Raw genomic sequence first — 22,231 nt, forward strand, 5'->3', positions numbered from 1 at the left:
GCGAGAGATCCCAGGCAAGTGAGAGGGAATGGTGGAGTGTTTTGTGCGATAAGGAGAGGGATCAACGTTAGAGAAAGAGCTCACTGAGGCAAGAGAGGATTTGAGAAAGAAAGAGTTCAAGCGAGTGAGGTTTCGATGAGCGATGGAGAGAGTTCGACGAGCAAGGGGGAGGGTTTGACCATAGAGATACAAAGAGAGTTCATGGGAGATAGAGACAGTTCAACGAGGATAGAGTTGTGATGGCCATGAAAAAGAGCGAGGAAATGCACGCATAATTATGCAAACCGAAAATTAAATAGCAAACTAGAACACCAAGGGATTTCCCCATGTATCAAACTTGCCCTCAGTTAATTTCTTCCAAGATTTTCAAGTTCTTATTCTTGCAAAAGACTTATGGTACAGATTGAAGGTGAAATTTGCTGGAGAAAAGACTCACAATATTTGCATAAAACTCAGAAAAACTGCAAATTTGAAGGGAAATAACTATTCCGATAAACAAAATACAAGACCATGAACACTTTTACATTAGGAAAAATGATTAGTATTTATTAAACAAAATTTCGTATCACCAAAATCTCCAAGGATCTTTAAACGGAGGAACGTAATCATCGGTTGGAGGAAGAAGCCGAAAAGAAGCCACTGTCTTTTCTAATATCGGTCCCATCTACATCACAGACAAAGGTATTTCTTCGTCAGGAACAAAATGTAAATATTCACTCTGTTATGTCTAAATTGAACTAGATCTCTTATTATATTCGAGTAATACCTTGAAATGTTGTGAAAACAAAAGAAAAAGAAAATCTTAAGATTTTGAGCATAGAAGACTTACAAATTCCCATTTCTTGCCAAGAGTAGATGCATTCAGAGAGTAAAAATAACCTGCTCAAGATTATGGAAATTAGTATTCAGTTTAGGCGTTATGAATAATCATGGTTTGCGGCTAACCAATACCAGATATCATTTTCGAAACCATAAAATGCTCAAAACCATGAATACTTCAAACCCATTTTGGTGTTTTTTTTTTCTTTTGACAGTGACTTCTAGATATGCTCATCATGTAGAGTAGAAGAGCAAACCATCCTCAATCTGTTCATCATCTAAGAACTCGCTGCTTCATCAAAAACGATGATTCTAACCCCTAAATGCTTGATTGAGTCCATATATTGTTAAAGGGGTAATTGACCTTTAAATAAACCTTCATAGAAAAATACTCGACCGGAAACACACTTAAATACACTACGATTCTTAAATTTAATATATGAGAGCACAAGAACGTACCATCTCGTTCTGCTGTTGTGGCTATATAGTGCCGGAATATATTTGATTCTTGAGCCTGCAATGTTTGAAAGACCATAAAATTGTGATTCATCTCAAAGACACTCATAAATCTGCAGTTTGAGGGAAACTTACCGAGTTTGTAGGCGACTTCCGAACAAGGTATTCATAGTACCAATAAGGTTCACCATCAATCTGCCAACAAGTTCAAGGGTTTTCATTTACAATTCGGGCAAATACATAGAGTTGTGATAAATCATCAAAGACAATATTCTTTAGTTGAAAGCCCAGGCAAAGGAAGTAAGCAAGAACTTACGTTGCTAGAATGTGTATCGAGAACTTGACTCTCTGCCTTCCGTTGTGCAGACGTGATTCTCTGCATACACAACTCAATAATTAAGCTAACAAGGAAGACACACACACGCACACGCACACGCACACACACACGCACACGCACACGCACACGGGCACGCACGCACACGCACACACACGCACACACACACACACACGCACACACGCACACACACGCACACACACACACACGCACCCACACACACACGCACACACATGTTTATACAATGTGAAGGAGTGCTGGGTCATGGTCCATGGAGATAAGTGACCTATCCTCTACCTACAAGTTTGATTTCATATATCGAAACTTTCCCACTAATGGACTGTTTAAACATGATGGTTGTCGGTTCAAAGAAAGGACACTGACTAGGATAGTTCTAATGAGGGAAATCATGCTAATCTAAAGCTTGATAAAGTAAACGGATTAGCAAGAGAATACCAGTGCAGATTTATCAGATAAAACAGAATCAGCAACATCTTTTGCATTCCATGTATTCTTGTCTTTCGATTTTATGAATTGCACATTCGGAGGACCTATCTGAAACAATTTCGGAGTTATAAACCTTGAAAAAATGACCAGAATTTTGCATTTTTGGTTGTATATAAAGGTTTCGTTGAATTTACCGAAACCGAAAGGATGATATTATCGATTATGTCAACGCGTTCAGATACTATGCGCTGTCGGGCATCAGCTGTATAAGATAACGTATAAACAACAAGGGGATCAGTTTCACATTCTTTTGTCTTGTCTAAGTGATGCTCCAATTAACTTACGAGATAGTGGAGCAGCTGATGAATAACGCTCCGGTTTTCTGGATTCCACCCTAGTAATAGATAAAAAATAGTAAGTTCTGAAACAACGTAGAAAGATAGTCATATTGTACTAATTATGTTGACGCCCAATTCAAAATCCAACTGGCAATGAGTGAAGAAGGCCTAGACAATATGCTAAATGTTTTGTGTTTCATTGGAGCCGAAACATTCCAAGGGCTAAATATAGATCGTTTTCGGACATAGTGGGGAATTGGGGGGCTTTTATTTCATCGATGTAATCTCGCTATTGTCGGGTCTTGTTTTTTGTTTTTTGTTTTTTTTTCTTTTGGGGCGTCGGCTTGTGGGCTTTGCCTCCCCTGTCGTCGTTTTCGCCTTTTAGGCTTGTACATTCCTTTCCCTCTTCCTCTTAATTTAATCACCTTATTAAAAAAAAAGGCCTAGTCACCTAGACAATATTACTTGGTTGCAGGTCTTTCCTTTGTTCACGTGGGACTATTTTCACATGCCTTCTCATGTGTGGTTCCTTCAGCCTATTACATGTTTTTTTATTTCTTTGGTACTAAGTTCGTGGGCATCCTATTCAAAACCAATTCACTACGAGTAGAGAGGCTCTCGACGTTGCGAGTTCCTTTGTCCATATAGGACTGTTATCACTCTTCCCGTCATGTGTTGGGTTCTTTGAGATTAACACGTGTCTGTTGTTGCATAATGTGGAGGATGTGTTACCATTGGGCATATCACATGTGTGCCTAATCCTGTAACCATATTAAGTTTGTGGAAATCCAATTCAAAACTTGTTCGTAATGAGTATATATGCCCTAGATATGATTTACATGATTACGACGAGTCTTCCTTGTGTCATCCTCAGATATTTGTTCACTTAGAAAATGTATAGAGTGCAACCACGAAAAGGAAGTTCGATGAGCAGTTTGTCTATTCAAGAGATGTATAAATGTAGTTAAACCCATGATTATACTCAAAAGGGGGAAGGAGTTTTTTTTACTTACCATTTGAAAAGGAACTTTTTTGATGGCAACTCAAGAGGGTAACTAAATGAATAAGCATTTATCTCATCAACCATTAAAGCCATCTTCAAATCATTTTCACTCTCAGCAGCTGCCAAGTTCGAACCTATCATAACAACAGAGAAGTTTTTCTTATTTGAACATTCATAAACAACAAATTGATTCTGAAACAGAAACAACAAGTCATCTCTTTGAAAATTGAGAATGACCCTTTTCAGTTCTATCATTCTTAATGTTAATTCATCATTTCTTCTTTGTATTTTCTACTTAAATCAATAAGAATTTATTAACTAAAGAAATGGGTTGATTTAGTTAGGTTACCTGAAGATGGGAATACCAGAGAAACTGAAGAAGAAAGACCAAATAACATGAGTTCTCTTTTTCCCAATTGACTGTTCTCTCTAAATTTCGACATTGAAAACTCATTATCTGAAGTGGGTATTGAAGAATTACAAGAAATGTGAAATAATTTCACTGGATATTTATACACTTTCTGGTTCAAGAAACTTCTGTTCTGGTTTCTGTTCATGAGAGTGAATGAGTTAGAGAGAGAAACAGATAGTTAGAATGAGAGAGAGAGAGAGAGAGTGTGTGGGGTTTTTAAGAAATTACCTGAAACTTGGAAGATTTGAAGGGGAAGAGTGATTGAAATTAGAGAGAGGAGGTGGAGAGAGAAGAGAAGTAGCTGCCATTCTTTCTCTCTTCTTCTTAGCTCATCCACTCAACTCATCTGGTAAAATGAAGAATAATTTCTTAAAGCCACTCTAACAAACGTATAATCTACAAAAGCATCCTTGGATGTATATACAGTTACCTATAGCCCCCTAAAGAAACTTTACCTACAAAAATACCTCTCACTAGTCATAATAAGAAATAAAAGATCTTACCGCCTTACTAATCAAGGTTGAAGTAAAAGAAGAATTTCCGAAAAGAAAAGGAAGTAAAAGAAGAAGTTAGAGGATATAAGTGTCGTCTTTGTGACACACTAAAAAATGTTTAAGACATCTAACTATCTAAGTTCGGATGGGGAAATTTTGGATATCCACTAGCCTTCTTCTTTTACGTCGACGATGGCCACACACAAACAACTTTTAGTTGCGCGGTTGCGCCCTTTCAAGGCAAAAAGTTCTTCTTCCTGTTCTCTTCCTACCACCGTCACTGGTCGCCACAACAACCACCACAAGTTTCCATTTCTTCCTTTCTTTCTCGTTTCTCCTTCGTTGTTCCCGTTCCCTTTGATAGAACATCCTTCATCTCAGATGAAGGGAAGGGTTTTACCGCCATGGAGGCTTTTAGACTCTCAATCGAGAGTTTCAGGCGTAACCATCAATAATGCAGAAAGATAGGAAGAGAGAAGAAGAGAAAATTAGAGTGAGATAGAGGAGTGGTGGTGGGAGAGAAATAGAAAAAAGAATAATTTATTTTTTTTATGTAAAGGGTCGCCGACGATGGTAGTTTGTTGACGACCCTTGCCAATGTGAAATAAGAAGAGGTGGTGGGGGCATCCAAAATTTTCTGCCCCATGAGATTTTCTATGATGGCCCCAAGCTGCAGCCAAGCATAAATATTATACTAACTATTATGATGTACTTTAATCAATAACAATATTCTTCTAAGAAACGGATAATATCTCCAATGAATGGAAGTTTTAAGTAATCATTAGTAGGTAAAATGTGAAACCTAATCTAACAAGAAAATTAAAATAAAAAACACAAAATGGTATCAACATGAACATCATTAAAAGATAAGAAATCTAATAAGAACCTTTTCATGTACAAATTCACTCTCATCTACTACCAACCAAAATTTCCTAATTATATCTAATGAATCTTTTCATGTTTTTGCATAAATTCACACTAATCTTATCTCACTAATCTTATCCCTCTCTCTCTCTCTGTCTCTATCATGGCTTCATGGATTCAAGAACTCCAATTCCCTCACCTTGACATTCCTGTAACACTTGAACAAATCAATATAGTTGAACCAGCACAACCAATTCCTGTGGCTCCAGGTGATTCTCTATACCTTTCCAATCTAGACGACATGATTGGAGCTCGAGTTTTTACACCGACACTCTATTTTTATCATTCAAATAACTTCAATTCTGATCCAAAGTTTGTAAACAGAACTCTACGTGAAGCTTTAGCCAAAGTTCTAGTCCCTTACTACCCACTTTCAGGTAGACTTAGAAATACTAAAAATGGGAAACTTGAGGTGTTCTTCGGATCGAAACAAGGTGCTCTTTTTGTCGAAGCTAATTCGAAGATGAAAATATCTGAATTAGGATCGTTAACTGTTCCAAATCCAGCTTGGGTTCCTCTGATTTTCAGGTTTCCTAATGAGGAATTCTATAAGGTAATTGACATGCCATTAGTGATTGTTCAAGTTACTAGCTTTAGTTGTGGTGGTTTTAGCATCGGTTTACGCCTTTGTCATTGTATTTGCGATGGTTTTGGTGCGATGCAATTTGTTAGTGCTTGGGCTGCCACAGCTCGAACAAATACCATTGTAACTACCCCAGTACCATGTTGGGACCGAGAGTTCTTTCGACCGAGAGATCCACCAACTGTGAAATTTAAGCACAAAGAATTCACAAGGTTAGACGACCTTTCGAGTCTTACAACCACGTTATGGCAAACAAAACCGATACAAAAATGTTATCGTATCAGTAATGAGTTTCAAACTATCATTAAGAGTCAAGCTCAGCCACACGATGGTGAACCTTGTACTAGTTTCGATGCTATGTCAGCTCATGTATGGAGGTCTTGGGTCAGAGCCCTTGATGTAAAACCTCTAGATTATGAACTAAGACTTACATTTTCTGTGAATACTCGGTCGAAACTTACAAAACCGTCGCTAAAAGAAGGGTTTTATGGAAATGTAGTATGTATAGCTTGTGCTACAACTACGGTATCAAAGCTTATCGATGGAGGACTTCCAAACGCAGCTCGATTGGTTCGCGAAGCTAGAAAAACTGTAACCGAAGACTATCTGAGATCAACTATCGATTATATCGAAATAAATAGGCCAAAAAGACTTGAGTTTGCGGGAAAATTAACAATAACACAGTGGACTAGATTTTCGATGTATGAATCTGCCGACTTTGGTTGGGGCTTGCCAGTTTATGCAGGTCCAATTGATCTAACACCAACACCACAAGTATGTGTTTTCTTGCCAGATGGTAAAGAAAGTCTTGCTCCATCTATGGTGGTTTGTATTTGCTTATCTGAATCTGCTTCTTCTAGATTTAAAGATTATTTATCTGAATTTACTGCTCTTAGCTAATAAGTCCGATTTTCGAATATTATGTTTTCACTTTTAGGGTTCAATCTATTCTGGTTTTATCTATGATACCACCTATATGTGTAAGTACTTCAAAGAATTTATGTAATTGGTCTTTATGTGTTAAACTTGAGAAAAATTTTCATCCCATTTCTGTTAATGAATTCAAGAAGCTAAAAGAATTTATCTAAAAACCAAACTGAAGGGGAACCAATTTTTGTGCTCAAATATGTTTTTGTATTTAATTGACTTTTATTTCCTTACAGTTCCCGTTCCGCTCGAAATATAAGGAATACCCCTAAGCTAATGACATTCAAATTTGATTTAGACTACTATTGAAAGAGATATTTGTATCAAATGCCATCGTCTAAAATTTTCATTACTACTATTCTGGTCGCGCCTTTTCTCCAATGGTCAAATGAATTCTTTAGATACCGTAAGATGCGTTTTACATTTTGAAGATGCACAATGGTGAAAACGTGCATGAACTGACAAACTTGATTGACGAAATAGGAGAAGTAAGGTTTGGTGAGAGTGAGGTACTGAAGAGTGCCAACAATGCTATGGTAGTCCTAAATTATACATCATTGATAATAGTTCACCTAGCCAAATTCCTTGTCTCACCTATGTCCTGGCCACCACACCCTTCATTGTGGCTCCCAAAATCTTCTGCCTTCACTCCTATACCCTCTACAACTTCATCTTCCTCTCCTGCTACTTCATCTCTTCTGTGAGAATAGTCCTATATGGGAGAATGGGTATCTAGCAACCAAGAATATAAGGTCTAGGTCATCTCTACTCATTGCCAATAGGTTTTGAGTTGGATGACCACAAACTTAACATGGTATCAGAGTTAGGCCCACACGTGATAGGCTTAAAAGCCACACGTGCTCCACGTCGTCCAAAGAAATACACGTGTTAGGCTCAAAGAATGTCACACGTGAGGGGGCGTGTGAGAATAGTCCCACATGGAAGAATGGGTATGTAGCAACCAAGAATATAAAGTTTAGGTCCTCTCCACTCATTGCCAATTGGTTTTGAGTTGGATGCCCACAAACTTAACATCCTCAATCTCCTCACCTAGCTGCCTCACCAACCACACTCCCAGCCCAACCTATTCACCCTACAATAACTAGGTCTAGGTCAGGGATGACTCAACCCAAGGTAGAACAGGGAAGAGGATAAATTCTAACATAATCAAATTTTTTTTTTTCTTAATGTCATTATAGATACTGGAATAGAATATCATGTAGGATTGTGTAGTATGCACTAAAAGAGGGACAATCAATTAGATTCTGACTATAGTCTTAAAGAAAAAAAAAATTAATATCACAATCTGTTTTTTGATTTTATATCATCTAGATTTTTTCGAAAAACAACTAATAAGATGTCAAATATCTGCTTCTTAATTAAACTCTAGGTAAAAACTATAAGACAAAGAAGCATTTCTCACTAGATGTATATAAATTTATGATCTATAAAGATTATGAAAATCTTTCTCACAAAAGCCTATTGATTTTGTTATTATGATTTTGCCATATTAACATCATAGATAAACAGGCTTGAAAACCTATAAAATGGGATCCTTATTTTACTTTTCTTCACCAACTGGTCTAACATCTAGGAGTTCCTTACAAAGAGAAAAAGTTGTCAAAAGGATAAGTTTTATCCATGGAGAGTAAGAGAATTTCTGTGATGCTTATCATTTGTGTGTTAGTTTTGGGAGTGTCTGTAGAAGAAACTTCAGCATTTAGGTTTACGATGCCGCCTCCAGCCGGATTTAAGCGTGGTTTTTGTTACGGGTCATGTTTTGTATCCTGTGTTAAGGAGGATTCGGTTCCTTCATGTGCCTTTCGTTGCATACATGAATGTTCTCACCATAAAAGTGATGATCTCCATGCTGAACCTAATAGTGATGATCTCCATCACTACTGTCAAATGGGTTGTGCTTATTCTACTTGCACCAATATTAGCACTCTTCATGATCCAAGTACTCTCTCTTTCTCTCTCTTTCTTTCTCTCTTCAAGACTTTATGTATTTACTAACATGGGTTGTTTAATTTTTGACTTGCAGATGCATATGAAGTGGAAAATTGTGTGAATTCTTGCTCTGAGAAGTGTTCTAATTAGCTTTAGTCATTCTGAATCTGATTCCTGAATAACTTTACTTTTACCCACACTACCTGAGAACCAAAGGTCAATGTAATAATCAGGATGGTTTTACTTTATTAAATCATATAAGTGATTTGCTCTATTCTCTCCTTTTTTTTTTTTTTTGTTAAAGCTCTATTATCTTCACTGAATAATATAATTTTATTGCATATGTTCTTTCGTAGTTGGATCGAACTTATATTACCTATAATTTATCAATATTGTGTCGTTACATTAAATGGCATGATACATCAAAAGATTCAGGGTGCGGCTAAAAGCATCCGCCCAAACTACTGTAGGCATCCGGTCAAACCACAAAATTGTGAATTACAATTTGACATTGATAATACACTATGAGGTTGGAATAAAGTCATAAATCCCAATAGCAGCCATAGGCTCTTGAAGTGGGCCGAGGTGTCCATCAAGCCCACAACTTCCTAATTTTTTTTGGTATAAGGGTGCACATCCAAGGGACGCTCCAAAATATTGTCCCGGTTTAGATACCCAGACCCAAGAGGCACAAGCTCCACCAGCTTACAAGAATATCCTTGACGCTCATTAAGCGTAAGTGCGCACCTATAGCACAGGCTCCGTACTTTTTCCCAAGCAATGAGGGACTACTAGACAAATCAATTTAGTTGAACCAACACTACCAGTGCCTTCCGCTCCAGGTAATTTTGTGTACCTTTCCAAATTCCATTATTGACAACATGCTTGGAGCTCGAATTTCACTCAAACACTCTATTTTACCATTCAAATAACTCCAATCATCCAAAATTTGTAAACAGAACTCTACGTGAAGCTTTAGCCAAAGTTCTAGTCCCTTGCTACTCATTTTTTGGAAGACTTAAGAAACACTAAAAATAGGAACTTGAGGTGTTCTTTTCGTCCAACCTAATTCAAAGATGAAAAATATGTGATATTAGGCTCATTAACTTTTCCAAGTCCATCTTGGGTTTCTCTGATTTTCAGGTCTCTTAATGAGGAATTCTATACGGTAAATGACATGCCATTAGTGATTGATCAAGTTACTAGCTTTAGTTGTGGTGGTTTTTGCATCGGTTTACGCCTATTTCGTTGTATTTGTGATAGTTTTGGTGCAATGCAATTTGGTAGTGCTTAGGCTGCCACAACTCAAACGAATAGTTATAATTACGCCCATGCCTTGTTGGGAACGAGAGTTCTTTCGACGGAGAGATCCACCGACTATGAAATTTAAACACGAGGAATTCACAAGAATAGACGATAGTTCAAGTTGTACAATCACATTGTGGCAAACAAAACCGATACAGAGATGGTATCGTATCATGAAGGAGCACTAAAAAAGCTAGAGTATTAGCGACGGTTTTAACTATCACTAATAGGGGAAAAACCGTCGTTAATACCTCAACGCAAACACCTTGTTTTCTTCTTTTGCTCTTCTAACTCCGTCGTAAAATAGGGTTCTTGTGGAGGAATTCGTCCTAAACCTTATAAAAAAGGACATTTTCGACGGTTTATAAGAAACTGTCGGCAATTGCACTTATAAAATTTGAGTATGCAAATGGTTAAGAAATCAGTAACAAATAAATAAGGAGTATATTTCAACAAAAAATAAATAAATAAGGAGTATTGTGAGCAAATAGATTATGCCAAAAACATAGATGATATGCAAATAAGATATGTAAAAGTGTGCACAACAAGCACGCGAATGTTCCAGCAACTGAATTTTTCTCAAAAAAGAATTTATTTGTTTGTTCTCCGTTACATACAAATGTCATGAAGTCAATTGTTGTGCTTAGTGAATGAGAGATAGTGCAATAAACAGAGTGGTGCATGTTAAGAATTTATAAAGCATCATGCTAGCAGATGAGAAATAGCGAAAACAAATAAAAAAAAAAATATAAAATATAGTGTTTAATGGTTAAGATGAACATGTGAGTATGTTCTATAACCATATATTTATTTATTTATTTATTTGATGAACTAACACCTTGTGCTGAAAACATATAAGAGAACGATTTGAAAACAGTGTTTTCTATTTTATTTTTTGCAAAACGTTACAAACATAAAATGATGAGAGCGAACCACGGAAGTAAGATAAAAATGTATGAGTGTTATGTTTAAACAAACCAGAAATGTCAATAAAAATGAAATAAATAAAGTATTTTCTGATGATACATAAAATGGTCACCCGTTGACTGTTGTCAATAAGTCAAGAAAACCCAAAAGCCCAACGTGTCAACTGTCTCAAGGCGCTGATTCCGAAGAGGTCTGCCACCTAAGCTCAGAATCGGAAGGTTGTCAAGATCATCTGAAGAGCTCCAGTCCAGTCCTACCTCAAATACAACCAAGTCTGCCATGGGATTCGCGAGAAGAGTAAGGGGTCCGCATAAGCAAGATCGATGCCTTAAGCCCTGAACATGTGAAAGAGAATGGAGCCACACGCTTACCGACTTAATCTCGAATCTTCCCAAAGATCTCAGTCGACGAATATCTTAAGTATTTAAGTAACTTGGGCTTCAAGAATCTCATAGGAGGAAACATCTCCTGGAAAATCTATTAGCTCGGCAAGATATCTACGAAGGATCCTTGGAAATAGGAACTTCTAAATATGCGAGATACAAGATAAGTTAAAAAGGAAATCCTAAATCTACTAACTACCGCTTCATCCACATCGTGTATCAACGGTCAGTCCAAAGCAACCGAAAATGGAATCACATTACCTTCAACAAGGTACGTTCTACAAGGAGCAATCAATACTCAATACTTCAACTGCAAAGGAAAATCTGACTGTTTCGAGTGTCGAAGAGATTTTTTAACTCTTTGCAGATTCCCCCCCTCGGTTCTGAGGAACATAAGCGGAAATCAAGAGGTAAAATCATCAATTCAAACGTGATCTAACATCAAGTCTCATAAGTCCAGACTGATAACTTGATTAACATTTTTGACATCAACACTTTCGAGTTTGTTGGCTGTGGCAACATCGTTCCTACCACAAAATTAAAATGCTGACCACACCAATCAAATTCTGTAAGACATAAAATCTAGGTGTTTTAGTGGTAACACCTATAAATATAAATAAAACATTTTTGAGTTTGCTAGCTGTATCAACATCGTACTGACAACAAATTTAAAATGCTTAACACACCAATCAATTTGTCAGCTAAAAATCAACATCTACTAAAAACATGATCCCTAGAGAGAGAAACCTAATTTTTTTTTTTACTAAAAACACCAAGAAGAACCTCATTAATGAAGTTTTAAATAAGTAGATATAAAATTTAAAAATTTCTTTGTCTAAAACACTATGCAAAGCTCAAACTTAAGAGTGTATGAAGATGAAGATCAGAAATGAATACATTTGGGAATATAAAACATTAAAGAAGATGAAGATGTAATGTCAAGAAGATGAAACATCAAGAAGATGAAACATCAAGAAGATGAAGATGAAAACGTAAGACCAAGGAAAAGCTCCATTGAGATTTTAGATATATTCTTAGCAATATGAGAGAATATGAAAGTTGAGAAAGAAGTATGAGTGTACTGTTTGTTTGTTTTTTTAAGGCCGCGGCTTTGGGGAATAAAGAAAAATCTCCGGTGCATAAAGACTTAGTCAATTGATATTGACATAGGGGGCATATTTATTTTTCAGTCCAAAAATTCACTTACTTGAACTCTGCCGCCTAATCTTCATCTCCTTCCCTCTCTCCTCTCTTCTTCTCTTTCCTGCAGTCCTGCTCATCCTCTCTCTTAGCTTTCCCTCTTTCTTGTTGAGTATCTCCTTCTCTTTGTAGTGCAAATGCTCAATATCTCTCTCTAGTAATCATTATGAAGTTTCTGTTTAATAGGAGTGCTCGGGAATAAACAAAAAAACATATATGTATAAAGTGAAAGATAAAGAAGAACTGTTCATTACTAGTAGACCTCATTGAATAACTCCCTCTTTCTCTCTCTACAGTGATTAGGAGCATCTCTTCAGTTATATTTCTCTAAGTAAGTAAGTAATACTATCTCTTGTTTAAAGATGAAAGATTTTTTAAAAGTGCCGGCCGTTATTGATACTTTTAACCTTTAGAGAGAGAAAGAAAGAAAGGAGAGAGAGTTGTCAATCTGTTAGTTGCCCCCCTCCATCTTTGGCTACAAATATATCCGAGAGGGACGTCTTTTCTTTTCTACACGATTGAAGATCACTAGATCAGTAAGAAAAGGACATTTTTTCTCTCTAACTTCGACTACTAAAGTGAATGAAGCCCTACCTCTTTGGTACAGCGGAGAGAAAGAATAACAGTGAGAGAGGGGCGAAGTAACAGTGAGAGACAGGTGAGAAAGAAAGAATAATAGTGAGAGATATTGAGAGAAACGTGAGAGAGGGGCGAAGTAACAGTGAGAGACAGAGGGTGAGAAAGAGAAAATCATGAGAGAAAGGGAGAAAGAGTGAGAGAGATCGGGTAGAAGAGATAGAGATAGAGAGAGAATAGAGGAGATAAGAGAAGAGATGAAGATTAGGAGGCAAAGTTGAATCATGTGAATTTCAGGACTAAAAAAAATATGCCCCCTAACTCAATATCAATTGATTAAGTCTTTATGTCCGAAGATTTTTCTTTATTCCCCAAAGCCGCGACCTTTTTTTTAATGAGAGGGAAGTTGGATAAATAGGTGACTAGGGCAGAATTGGTATAGAGAAAAATAATGTGTGCCTCCGGATGGGATCCATAGGGATCCATATTTTGGCTCAATTTCAGTTTATTTTGAAAATTTTGGAATTTTGGTATTTTCTTGGAGTAGGTCTTATTTGAGATTAAATTCCATTTTTGGGCTTTTGATTAAAATACTTCCAACTTATTCATCTTACAATAACTAAAGCACTTAAAGAGGAAAATCACCTAGGTTATGACTATAGTCTTGCACAAAATATTAGTAGCGCAATCTGTACTTTGATTTTGTATCATTGAGATTTTTCAGAAAACAATTAATAAGAGTGTAGTCATCAAGATGTCAAATATGCTTTTTAGTCAAACTCAAAGTAAGACTATAGGCCCAGACAAATTTCTCAGGAAGAAGTCCCTAAATGCATAGAAATTTATAATACGTAAGGATTATGAAACTCTCTCATCAAAATCCTTTTGATTTTGTTATTATGGTTTTGACATATTAGCATCACAGATTAAATGGCTTGTGACCTATAAATGAGATTCTTATGTTGCTTTTCTTCACCATCTACTCCAGCGTGTAGGAGTTCTTTAAAATTATAAAAGATAAAAAGTGGTCTTTTCTTTAACAAAAGATTAATAAGGGATATTCAAGTCAAATATTCCTATTCAAGAAATTAAAAAGAAATATTCTCATATATATCTCTAAGATATGGATGCAGTAGCATTAAGATTATTTCTAGATTTACGTTATTTATTTCCATTTATTATAATTCTCTTCTAGTATAAATAAATATGAAGGTATATGGTTTTCCTCAACCAAAACCTAAATCTTTCAAAGATAAGTTACCCATGGAGAGTAAGAGAATCTTTGTGATGCTTATAATTTGTGTGTTAGTGTTGGAAGTGATTGTACAAGAAACTTCAGCACATATAAGCAAAAATCCGAAATACGGTGTATGTTATTCAGAGTGTTATTCTGACTGTATTAAGCACCATTCAGATTCTTCATGTTCCTTACATTGCTTCCAACAATGTGCTGTTGTACCTGATAGTGATGATCTCCATCACTTATGTCAAACAGGTTGTGTTTATTCTACTTGCACCAATATAAACACTCTTCAAAAGTCAGGTACTCTCTCTCTCTCTCTCTCTATATAGTATATATATATATATCTATCTCTCTATCCTAGATTTAATGTATTTACTAACACAGATTGTTAAAATTTGGACTTGCAGATGCATATGAAGTGCAAAATTGTGTGAATTCTTGCTCTGGAAAGTGTTCTAATTAGCTTTAGTTGTTCTGAATCTAATTTATGAATAACTTTACTTTTACCTAAGAAGGAATGTCGATTAAATAAATAAAATAATTGATTTGCTCTATTCTGTTCCCTAAATAGTATAACTTTATTGTTCCTTTCATATAGTTGGATTGAACTTTTATTAATTTATTTTTTTGTTGAGAGACACTGAGCTTATATTATCTTTAGTTTCACGTATAGACCGTTTAAGATAAATGCTGGACTCTTATTTATATTATTTATTTAACAAAAACCCGAAGATGATTGCCTCATTACGGCAGATGGCATGATGCACCAAAGGATTCAATAGGCACATAAACCAAGATAATATGGTTGTATAATACAATATGACCTTCATCCATTATGAGGTAGGAACAAAATCATAAATCACTATAGCAATATTATTTAAAAAGTCTCAACACTTATTAAGCTTAAGTGAATAACTATTCCCCAGGTTCCGGAGCGATGTGGGATTATCACATCTCCCACCCTTAACGAAGGACAATATTTGGCTCTGATACCATTTGTGCCTCAAGGCTTAACTGTTATTGATATTGTCCCGTTTTAGATACCAAGGTCTAAACACAAAATGTACGTGCTTTTTTCATCAAGGCTCCACGACCCACTGAGAGATCTGAACACTGACTAAGCTTAAGCATATTGGTAGCACCACAAAGCTGTTTACCCAAGTGTAGCTGAGTGAAATAATAACTCGGTAAACCCGAGGTCGATCCAGAAAGATTGAACATAAAAGGGTTTTCATTTCTAAAAAGACCAAAATGTTCCTAATATTTTTTTGTCTTCTCTTTTTTCTCTAATTTATAAAAAAATCAAGATCTTCAAATTTTTCTAAAAAAGACCAAAATTGGCTCCCCCGCTGGAGCAAAGTGTTTTAGCACTGCATGTACCCTAAAGGAAGTAGACTTTAGGCTCTCTCCAAGCCCTGTGGGAATATCAAACTCCCACATGCCCAAAGTTTTTATATTTGGAATTCTTATTAATATCTAGGAGCATCTTCACAGCAAAGCTCAAAATATCTCTAAGTGTTATGTGTTAAGTTTCAATATAGGATCTCTAAATGCAAATCTCTATTTTCAACAAAAAAAAAAAAAAAAAAAATGCAAATCTCTAAGTTACTTTATTTAGTTACATATTTCAAAGACTCAAAATATCTCTAAGTGTTATCTGTGAAGTTTCAATATAGCATCTAAATGTAAATCTCTAAAATTACTTTATTTAGTTACATATTTTAAAGATTTATGAATGCGTGTAAATATTGATTTAAATATTTAAAAAAAAGAAAATCAAGTATAAAAAAAAAGAAAATCAAGTTCGGACAATTAGAGAGCGAAAGGACAATCTTATGGGGGCAATTAGTGTTTCTTTTTATTAAACCATAATTTCATTCATACGAAGGAATACAATCCAATACATTATATGATTTTGAGAGTTTTGATTCCTTTGAGTACAACATGGATTTACTAAAGTAAATAACAACATGAAATTTACAAAAGTAAAGACAACATGAAGGAAAATGAGTACAATATTGCTAAAATAAAATAAAACGACCCTAAAAATCACAAATTAAAGATCCTAAAGATCACGAAAGAGACCCTAAAGGTCGTGAACGTTATTATACTTAATGAAGAATAATGAACAAGTAGAGACGCATGACACTTGTATCAAGAACACCACAGGACCATGGTGATCAAGAAGTTGATACTCTGCGTCTATTGTGACGTCAGATCCCTTAAGTTGGTGATCAAAGAGTTGATACTCTGAGGCAAGTTCCTCTTCAAAAACCGCACAACCATGACCATAATCATTCAAAGATCTCTATGAGTCTCAGACCATCAAGTCCTGGCACAAATTTCTCCTTCTCTCACTGATGACGAACACGCCAACAATGAAAGTGATGAAGGCCGACAAAAGCACGCCGGATCGCACCACAACCGTCTCTCTCGCACTCCTTGCTGATTTTTTTTTATCTATAGTCAGCCACATGGAGGATTGGTTTCTCTTGTCCAAAAGAAAGAGATGATCGATCAACGTCGAGGGAACCGTTATCCATACCACCGTCCTCGTCTCCGTCTCTCTGTTTTACTCCAGCATGATAATATTGGATCTTAAAGATAATAGTATACAAACAAAGAGCAACAACTGGCGTAGGGATCCCTCCCTTCGTCAGAAAGACTTGAAGATCACGAACTCTCTCTCTCTCTAGAACTTGTGGAGGAGTTAAGAGTGAATGTTGAACCCAAGATGCTTTGAGATTCTATTATTTAATGTGAGCATCATACCAAATGAAATAATGACAAAGAGATGGAATTTACTGTGGGAAGTTTTATAGGCCCCCTCATTCTTGTTAAAAAGGCCCCTCTCGTGAATTCGGTATGACTCCATCGAACTCACAATTCGGTACGAGCCCACCGAATTCACAAAAATGGCTTGTGACCTATAAATGAGATCCTTATGTTGCCTTTTTCACCATCTGTTCAAGCGTCTAGGAGTTCTTTAAATTATAAAAGAGAAATAGTAGTCTTATCCTTGACAAAAGATAAGTTATCCATGGAAAGTAAGAGAATCTTTGTGATGCTTATAATTTGTGTGTTAGTGTCGGGAGTGATTGTACAAGAAACTTCAACATTTAAGTTAGAAAAAAACAAAAATCTGAAGTACTCTGTTTGTTATGCGGCTTGTTATTCTGACTGTATTAAGAACTATTCGGATTGTACTAGGATGATGATTGTACTAGGATGACTTGGGTGTGTTTGATGAAATCTTAAAGTGAGGTAAAGTTATTGTTTCAGAAGGTTCATAAACTGTTTAATACTCAGTACAACGCAAATGTACAAATACTTCGTAGTGACAATAGAGGAGAGTATATGGATCATGAACTTCAAACTTATTTGGATTCACATGGTATTGTTCATCAAACTACTTGTCCAAATACCACTCAACAAAATGGGGTCGCTGAAAGAAAAAATTGTCACTTGTTAGAAGTTATAAGGGCTATGTTGATCGAAGCACATATGTCATTATCTTATTAGGGAGAAACACTTCTTGCTGCAACCAATTTAATTAATAGAGTACCTTCTAGTACTATTGAGTTTAAAACTCATTTTCAAGCTCTATCAGATGTTACATCCTCTCCGGCAGTATCACATTTACCTCCCCGTGTCTTTGGGTGTGTAGAATTTGTTCATCTTCATGAGCACTAACGTGCAAAATTAACTCCAAGGGCATTAAGATGTGTATTTGTAGGGTACGTTGCAAATCAGAAAGGGTACAAATGTTATCATCCTCCAACTATACGAATGTTTGTCACATTGGATGTTATCTTTCATGAAGATTTTAAGTAATTTTCACCTGAGTCTGAACTTCAGGGGGAGAAAACTAAGCAGGAAGTTCTGGCTCTTGATTATGAAAGAGATAATCATGTAGAAGATAACAACATTGGATCTAATATTGAAGTGAATTTGATTCCTGAAGAAATAATTAGAGTTGAAATTGAAATTCCAGAATTACCATCACCTGAATCGGTAATGGAAGAAAGTGTTAACAAAATCGTTGAACAAATTGTGGATTTATCTTCAATTGAAGTCGTTGAACCAAGGGTTAGTAATACACCTTCTGAACCACCTAGAAAAATATTACCGTTGCGTCAAAACAGAGGTATTCCTAAACCGACATATGAACCTGAGTTGTCTAGTAGAGTCAAATATCCTATGAGCCACTATGTGTCAGATAATCGGTTGTCAGAATCAAATAAGTCATTTGTAAATCAATTATCTACTGTATATATTCCTAACAATGTGCAGGAATCCTTATCTGATTCAAAATGAAAAGCAGCTATGAATGAGGAAATGAAATCCTTACAAAAGAATGACACTTGGAGCCAGTTTATCGTCCAGTTGATAAAAATCCAGTGGGATGTCGGTGGATTTATTCAGTGAAGTATAAAGCAGACGGTACAATTGAACGTTACAAAGCGAGACTAGTGTTAAAAGGCTACACTCAAACTTATGGAGTCGATTACACGGAGACATTTGCTCCAGTTGCAAAAATCAACACTGTTCGTGTCTTGTTATCGTTAGCATCAAATTTAGATTGGTCAGTACAACAATTTAATGTAAAAATATCTTTTTGCATGGGGAACTATTAAAAGAAGTTTATATGGACCTTCCACCAGGATGCAAGATACCAGAGATGCATAACCAAAAGGTATGTAGATTGAAAAAGTCATTTTATGGATTAAAACAATCATCAAGAGCGTGGTTTGGAAGGTTTACAAAGGCTATGAAGGAATTTAGATATCGCCAAAGCAATTCTGACCATACCTTATTTATAAAAAGGCAGAAAGAAAAACTCACACCACTTATTGTATATGTTGATGACATGGTGGTTACTGGGGATGATCCTGAAGAAAGGAAGGCTTTACAGAATTACTTATCTAAAGAGTTTGAGATGAAAGACCTTGGTCCGTTGAAATACTTTCTTAGAATTGAAGTATGTCGATCTAGTAATGGAATTTACATATCCCAAAGAAAGTATACTTTAGATTTGTTACATGAGATGGTTATGTCAGCGTGTGAGCCGATTGATACACCTGTCGAAGAAGGATTAAAGTTGTTCGTGGAGTCTAATCAGATACCGGTTGATAAAGGAAGATATCAACGACCTGTTGGAAGGTTGATGTACTTGGTGCACACGAGGCCAGATCTTGCATATGAGTTAAATATTGTTAGCCAATTTTGCACAATCCCAGTGAAAAATATATGAATGCCGTTTTACGCATTTTGAGATATTTGAAGGTGGCTCCTGAAAAAGGTATTTTGTTTACTAAAAATTCGAGTTGTTAAACTATCGATGTATATACTGATGCAGATTGGACCGGGGAAGTAAACGGTAATCGATCAACTACTAGATATTTTACCTTTGTTGGTGGAAATCTTGTTACGTGGAGAAGTAAAAAACATAACGTTGTGGCACGTTCGAGTGCAGAGTCTGAATTTAGAGGTATGGCTGATGGCATATGTGAAGCATTATGGTTAAGACTCCTCTTGAATGATTTAGGATATCCTTCTGAAAGACCAATTCAATTATATTATGTTGTGACAATAAAGCAGCATGTGATATTGCTCACAATCCAATCCAGCACGACCACACAAAGCATGCTGAGGTGGATCGATGTTTTATTAAAGAAAAGTTGGAAGACAACATTGTAGAGTTACCAAAGATCTGATCCGAAGATCAATTGGCTGATGTTCTTACCAAAGCAGTTTCAAGTCGAATATTTTCGAAATTGGTAGACAAGTTGGGCATGTGCGATATCTATGCACCAACTTGAGGGGGAGTGTTGAAATATCTTTTTATATTGGGATATTAGGAAATATCAAATATTAGAAACTAATAAGATATTAGGAACTAGTAAATATATTAGCATAAACTATTAGAAACTAGTAAGATATTAGGAACAAATAAAATTAGAAACTAGTAATATTGTAACTCTATAAATAGAGTCTTATATTTCTTTCGTAAACCATCAAAGAATAAAACAAGTTCTTTGATCAATTTCAACTTGGCAGTCCAAATCTACGTTGGCAACTAAGTTGTTTTCGTTGCCTATGAAACATATATACTTTGTCATTACCAAATAAATACTTGGTTCTTGGTTATCCAAACACCATGGGTACTTTGGTCGCATTTCATGTACCAGTGGTCAAAATCTCATTTTAAGACTTAAGGGCAGCATATAAGTCCGAATTTTTTTTTTTCCAGAGAGGTATCAGATCAGTAGAAAAGGTGAGTGAAATTAATTCATAGAAATTTATGATATGTAAAGATTATGAAAAATTCTAATCAAAATCCTCTTGATTTTGTTATTATGAGTTTGACATATTAGCACCATAGAAAAAATGGCTTGAGACCTATAAATGAGATCCTTATGTTGCTTTTCTTCACCATCTGCTCTAGCTTCTAGGAGTTCTTTAAAACTATAAAAGAAAAAAAGTGGTATTTTCTTTCACAAAAGATAAGTTATCCATGGAGGGTAAGAGAATCTTTGTGATGCTTATGATTAGTGTGGTAGTGTTGGGAGTGATTGTACAAGAAACTTCAGCACATATAAGCAAAAATCCGGAATACCCCTCATGTTATGCAGCATGTTATTCTGAATGTGTTAAGAACAATCCAGATTCTTCATGTTCCCTACATTGCTTCCAAGAATGTGCTGTTGTACCTGATAGTGATGATCTCCATCACTTCTGTCAAACAGGTTGTGTTTATTCTACTTGCACCAATATAAACACTCTTCAAGTATCAGGTACTCTCTCTCTCTCTCTCTCTATATATATATATATATATATCTATCTTTCTATCCAAGATTTAATGTATTTACTAACACGGATTGTTAAAATTTGGACTTGCAGATGCATATGAAGTGGAAAATTGTGTGAATTCTTGCTCTGGAAAGTGTTCCAATTAGCTTTAGATGTTCTTAATCTAATTTATGAATATCCTTACTTTTATCCACACTACTTGAAAACGAATGTTAATGAAATAAGCTTTATTTCATTATCATTGTCCCTTTCATAGTTGAACGGAGCTTCTTTATTTATTTATTTACTTTTTTTAAAAGAGATTGAGCTCATATTATCTTTACTTTCACGTACAGACAGTTTAAGAAGCTACGTAAGAAAAGTCAAAAATTTGGGTCCAAATACGAAAAAAAAACCCACTCGGGAATAATAATGTAAAAAAAAAAATCCAATTTTGAAATTGTTGGCAACACTTTTAAAACTGTTGGCAACACTTTTGGAACTGTGACAAAATATATATAATTATGTCCTTAATTATGTGTGAACAAAAACAAATTTGTTCATATATTTACAAAATTGTTGAGAGCAAATACAAAATTGTTGAGAGCAAACTGTGTTTTGTTCAGAAATTTTCAAAAAGTGAGACATGAAAAACTGGATGAATTCGAGACCCTTCTGGTGGTCTAAGTTTACAAGCCACCGCTCCAATCTTTTCTGTAATCTGATATGGCCCATAAAAACGACTTGTAAGTTTTTGATAGGCTCTTCTGAACACTGATTGTTGTCGATAAGGATGGAGTTTTAAGAACACCCAATCACTCACTTGGTAATCTATGTCTCTCCTCTTGCAATCAGCCTGTTGCTTCATTCGATTATTTGTTGTGTTTAAATGATCCTTGAGTTGTCGAAGCAAGGCATCACGAGCAGTCAAACTCTGATCAACTTCATGTACAGGACTGAATCCTTTATTGTAGTAAGGAATGGCTGGCGATGGTCTTCCATAAAGAGCTTCGAAAGGAGTCATTCCCGTTGAAGCATGAAACGTTGTATTGTACCAAAACTCTGCCCAAGCCAAGAAAGAATGCCATTTCCGAGGTTGTTGGGACACCAAACAACGA

The 22,231-nt window shown here is 35.8% G+C and overlaps 3 protein-coding genes and 1 long non-coding RNA gene across 4 annotated transcripts; 3 read left to right on the plus strand and 1 right to left on the minus strand.

Annotated features, from left to right (window-relative positions):
- Positions 1-351: 351 nt before the first annotated feature.
- PPD5 (PsbP domain protein (Mog1/PsbP/DUF1795-like photosystem II reaction center PsbP family protein)) lies at positions 352-4,202 on the minus strand. Its single transcript, XM_086640786.1, has 11 exons — positions 4,038-4,202; positions 3,747-3,946; positions 3,408-3,531; positions 2,401-2,450; positions 2,251-2,318; positions 2,066-2,164; positions 1,592-1,651; positions 1,411-1,470; positions 1,279-1,333; positions 830-879; positions 352-664 (listed from the first exon to the last, which is right to left on the minus strand). Exons 1-11 carry the CDS (start codon positions 4,115-4,117, stop codon positions 566-568), a joined length of 945 nt encoding a protein of 314 aa, XP_086496912.1. The 5' UTR covers positions 4,118-4,202; the 3' UTR covers positions 352-565.
- A 1,127-nt stretch (positions 4,203-5,329) lies between these two features.
- LOC147539699 (HXXXD-type acyl-transferase family protein) lies at positions 5,330-6,710 on the plus strand. Its single transcript, XM_086643163.1, has one exon. The coding sequence runs from the start codon at positions 5,331-5,333 to the stop codon at positions 6,708-6,710; it is 1,380 nt and encodes a 459-aa protein (XP_086499289.1). The 5' UTR covers position 5,330.
- Positions 6,711-8,378: 1,668 nt separating this feature from the next.
- Positions 8,379-8,837, plus strand: LOC147539700 (thionin-like protein 2). The gene is made up of 2 exons (XM_086643164.1): positions 8,379-8,697; positions 8,782-8,837. Exons 1-2 carry the CDS (start codon positions 8,379-8,381, stop codon positions 8,835-8,837), a joined length of 375 nt encoding a protein of 124 aa, XP_086499290.1.
- A 5,459-nt stretch (positions 8,838-14,296) lies between these two features.
- LOC147539701 (uncharacterized) lies at positions 14,297-14,875 on the plus strand. Its single transcript, XR_015226353.1, has 2 exons — positions 14,297-14,621; positions 14,729-14,875. It is a non-coding gene; the product is annotated as an uncharacterized LOC147539701 (long non-coding RNA).
- The last annotated feature ends 7,356 nt before the right edge of the window (positions 14,876-22,231 follow it).

The sequence above is a fragment of the Eschscholzia californica genome, unplaced genomic scaffold (genome assembly GCF_041429995.1).
Source record: "Eschscholzia californica isolate CP2 unplaced genomic scaffold, dmEscCali1.0.p SCAF_5, whole genome shotgun sequence".
In the NCBI taxonomy this organism is placed as follows: Eukaryota; Viridiplantae; Streptophyta; class Magnoliopsida; order Ranunculales; family Papaveraceae; genus Eschscholzia; species Eschscholzia californica.

Excerpts from the sequence above, each read along its gene's own strand:
- PPD5 (XM_086640786.1), bottom strand. The coding sequence starts at position 4,117 with ATGGCAGCTACTTCTCTTCTCTCTCCACCTCCTCTCTCTAATTTCAAT. Across the intron at positions 3,947-4,037 it reads TCAAATCTTCCAAGTTTCAG|AAACCAGAACAGAAGTTTCT; the intron begins GTAATTTCTTAA and ends TCTCATGAACAG. Across the intron at positions 2,451-3,407 it reads AAAAAGTTCCTTTTCAAATG|GGTGGAATCCAGAAAACCGG; the intron begins GTAAGTAAAAAA and ends ATCTATTACTAG.
- LOC147539700 (XM_086643164.1), top strand. The coding sequence starts at position 8,379 with ATGGAGAGTAAGAGAATTTCTGTGATGCTTATCATTTGTGTGTTAGTT. Across the intron at positions 8,698-8,781 it reads TAGCACTCTTCATGATCCAA|ATGCATATGAAGTGGAAAAT; the intron begins GTACTCTCTCTT and ends TTTGACTTGCAG.
- LOC147539699 (XM_086643163.1), top strand. The coding sequence starts at position 5,331 with ATGGCTTCATGGATTCAAGAACTCCAATTCCCTCACCTTGACATTCCT.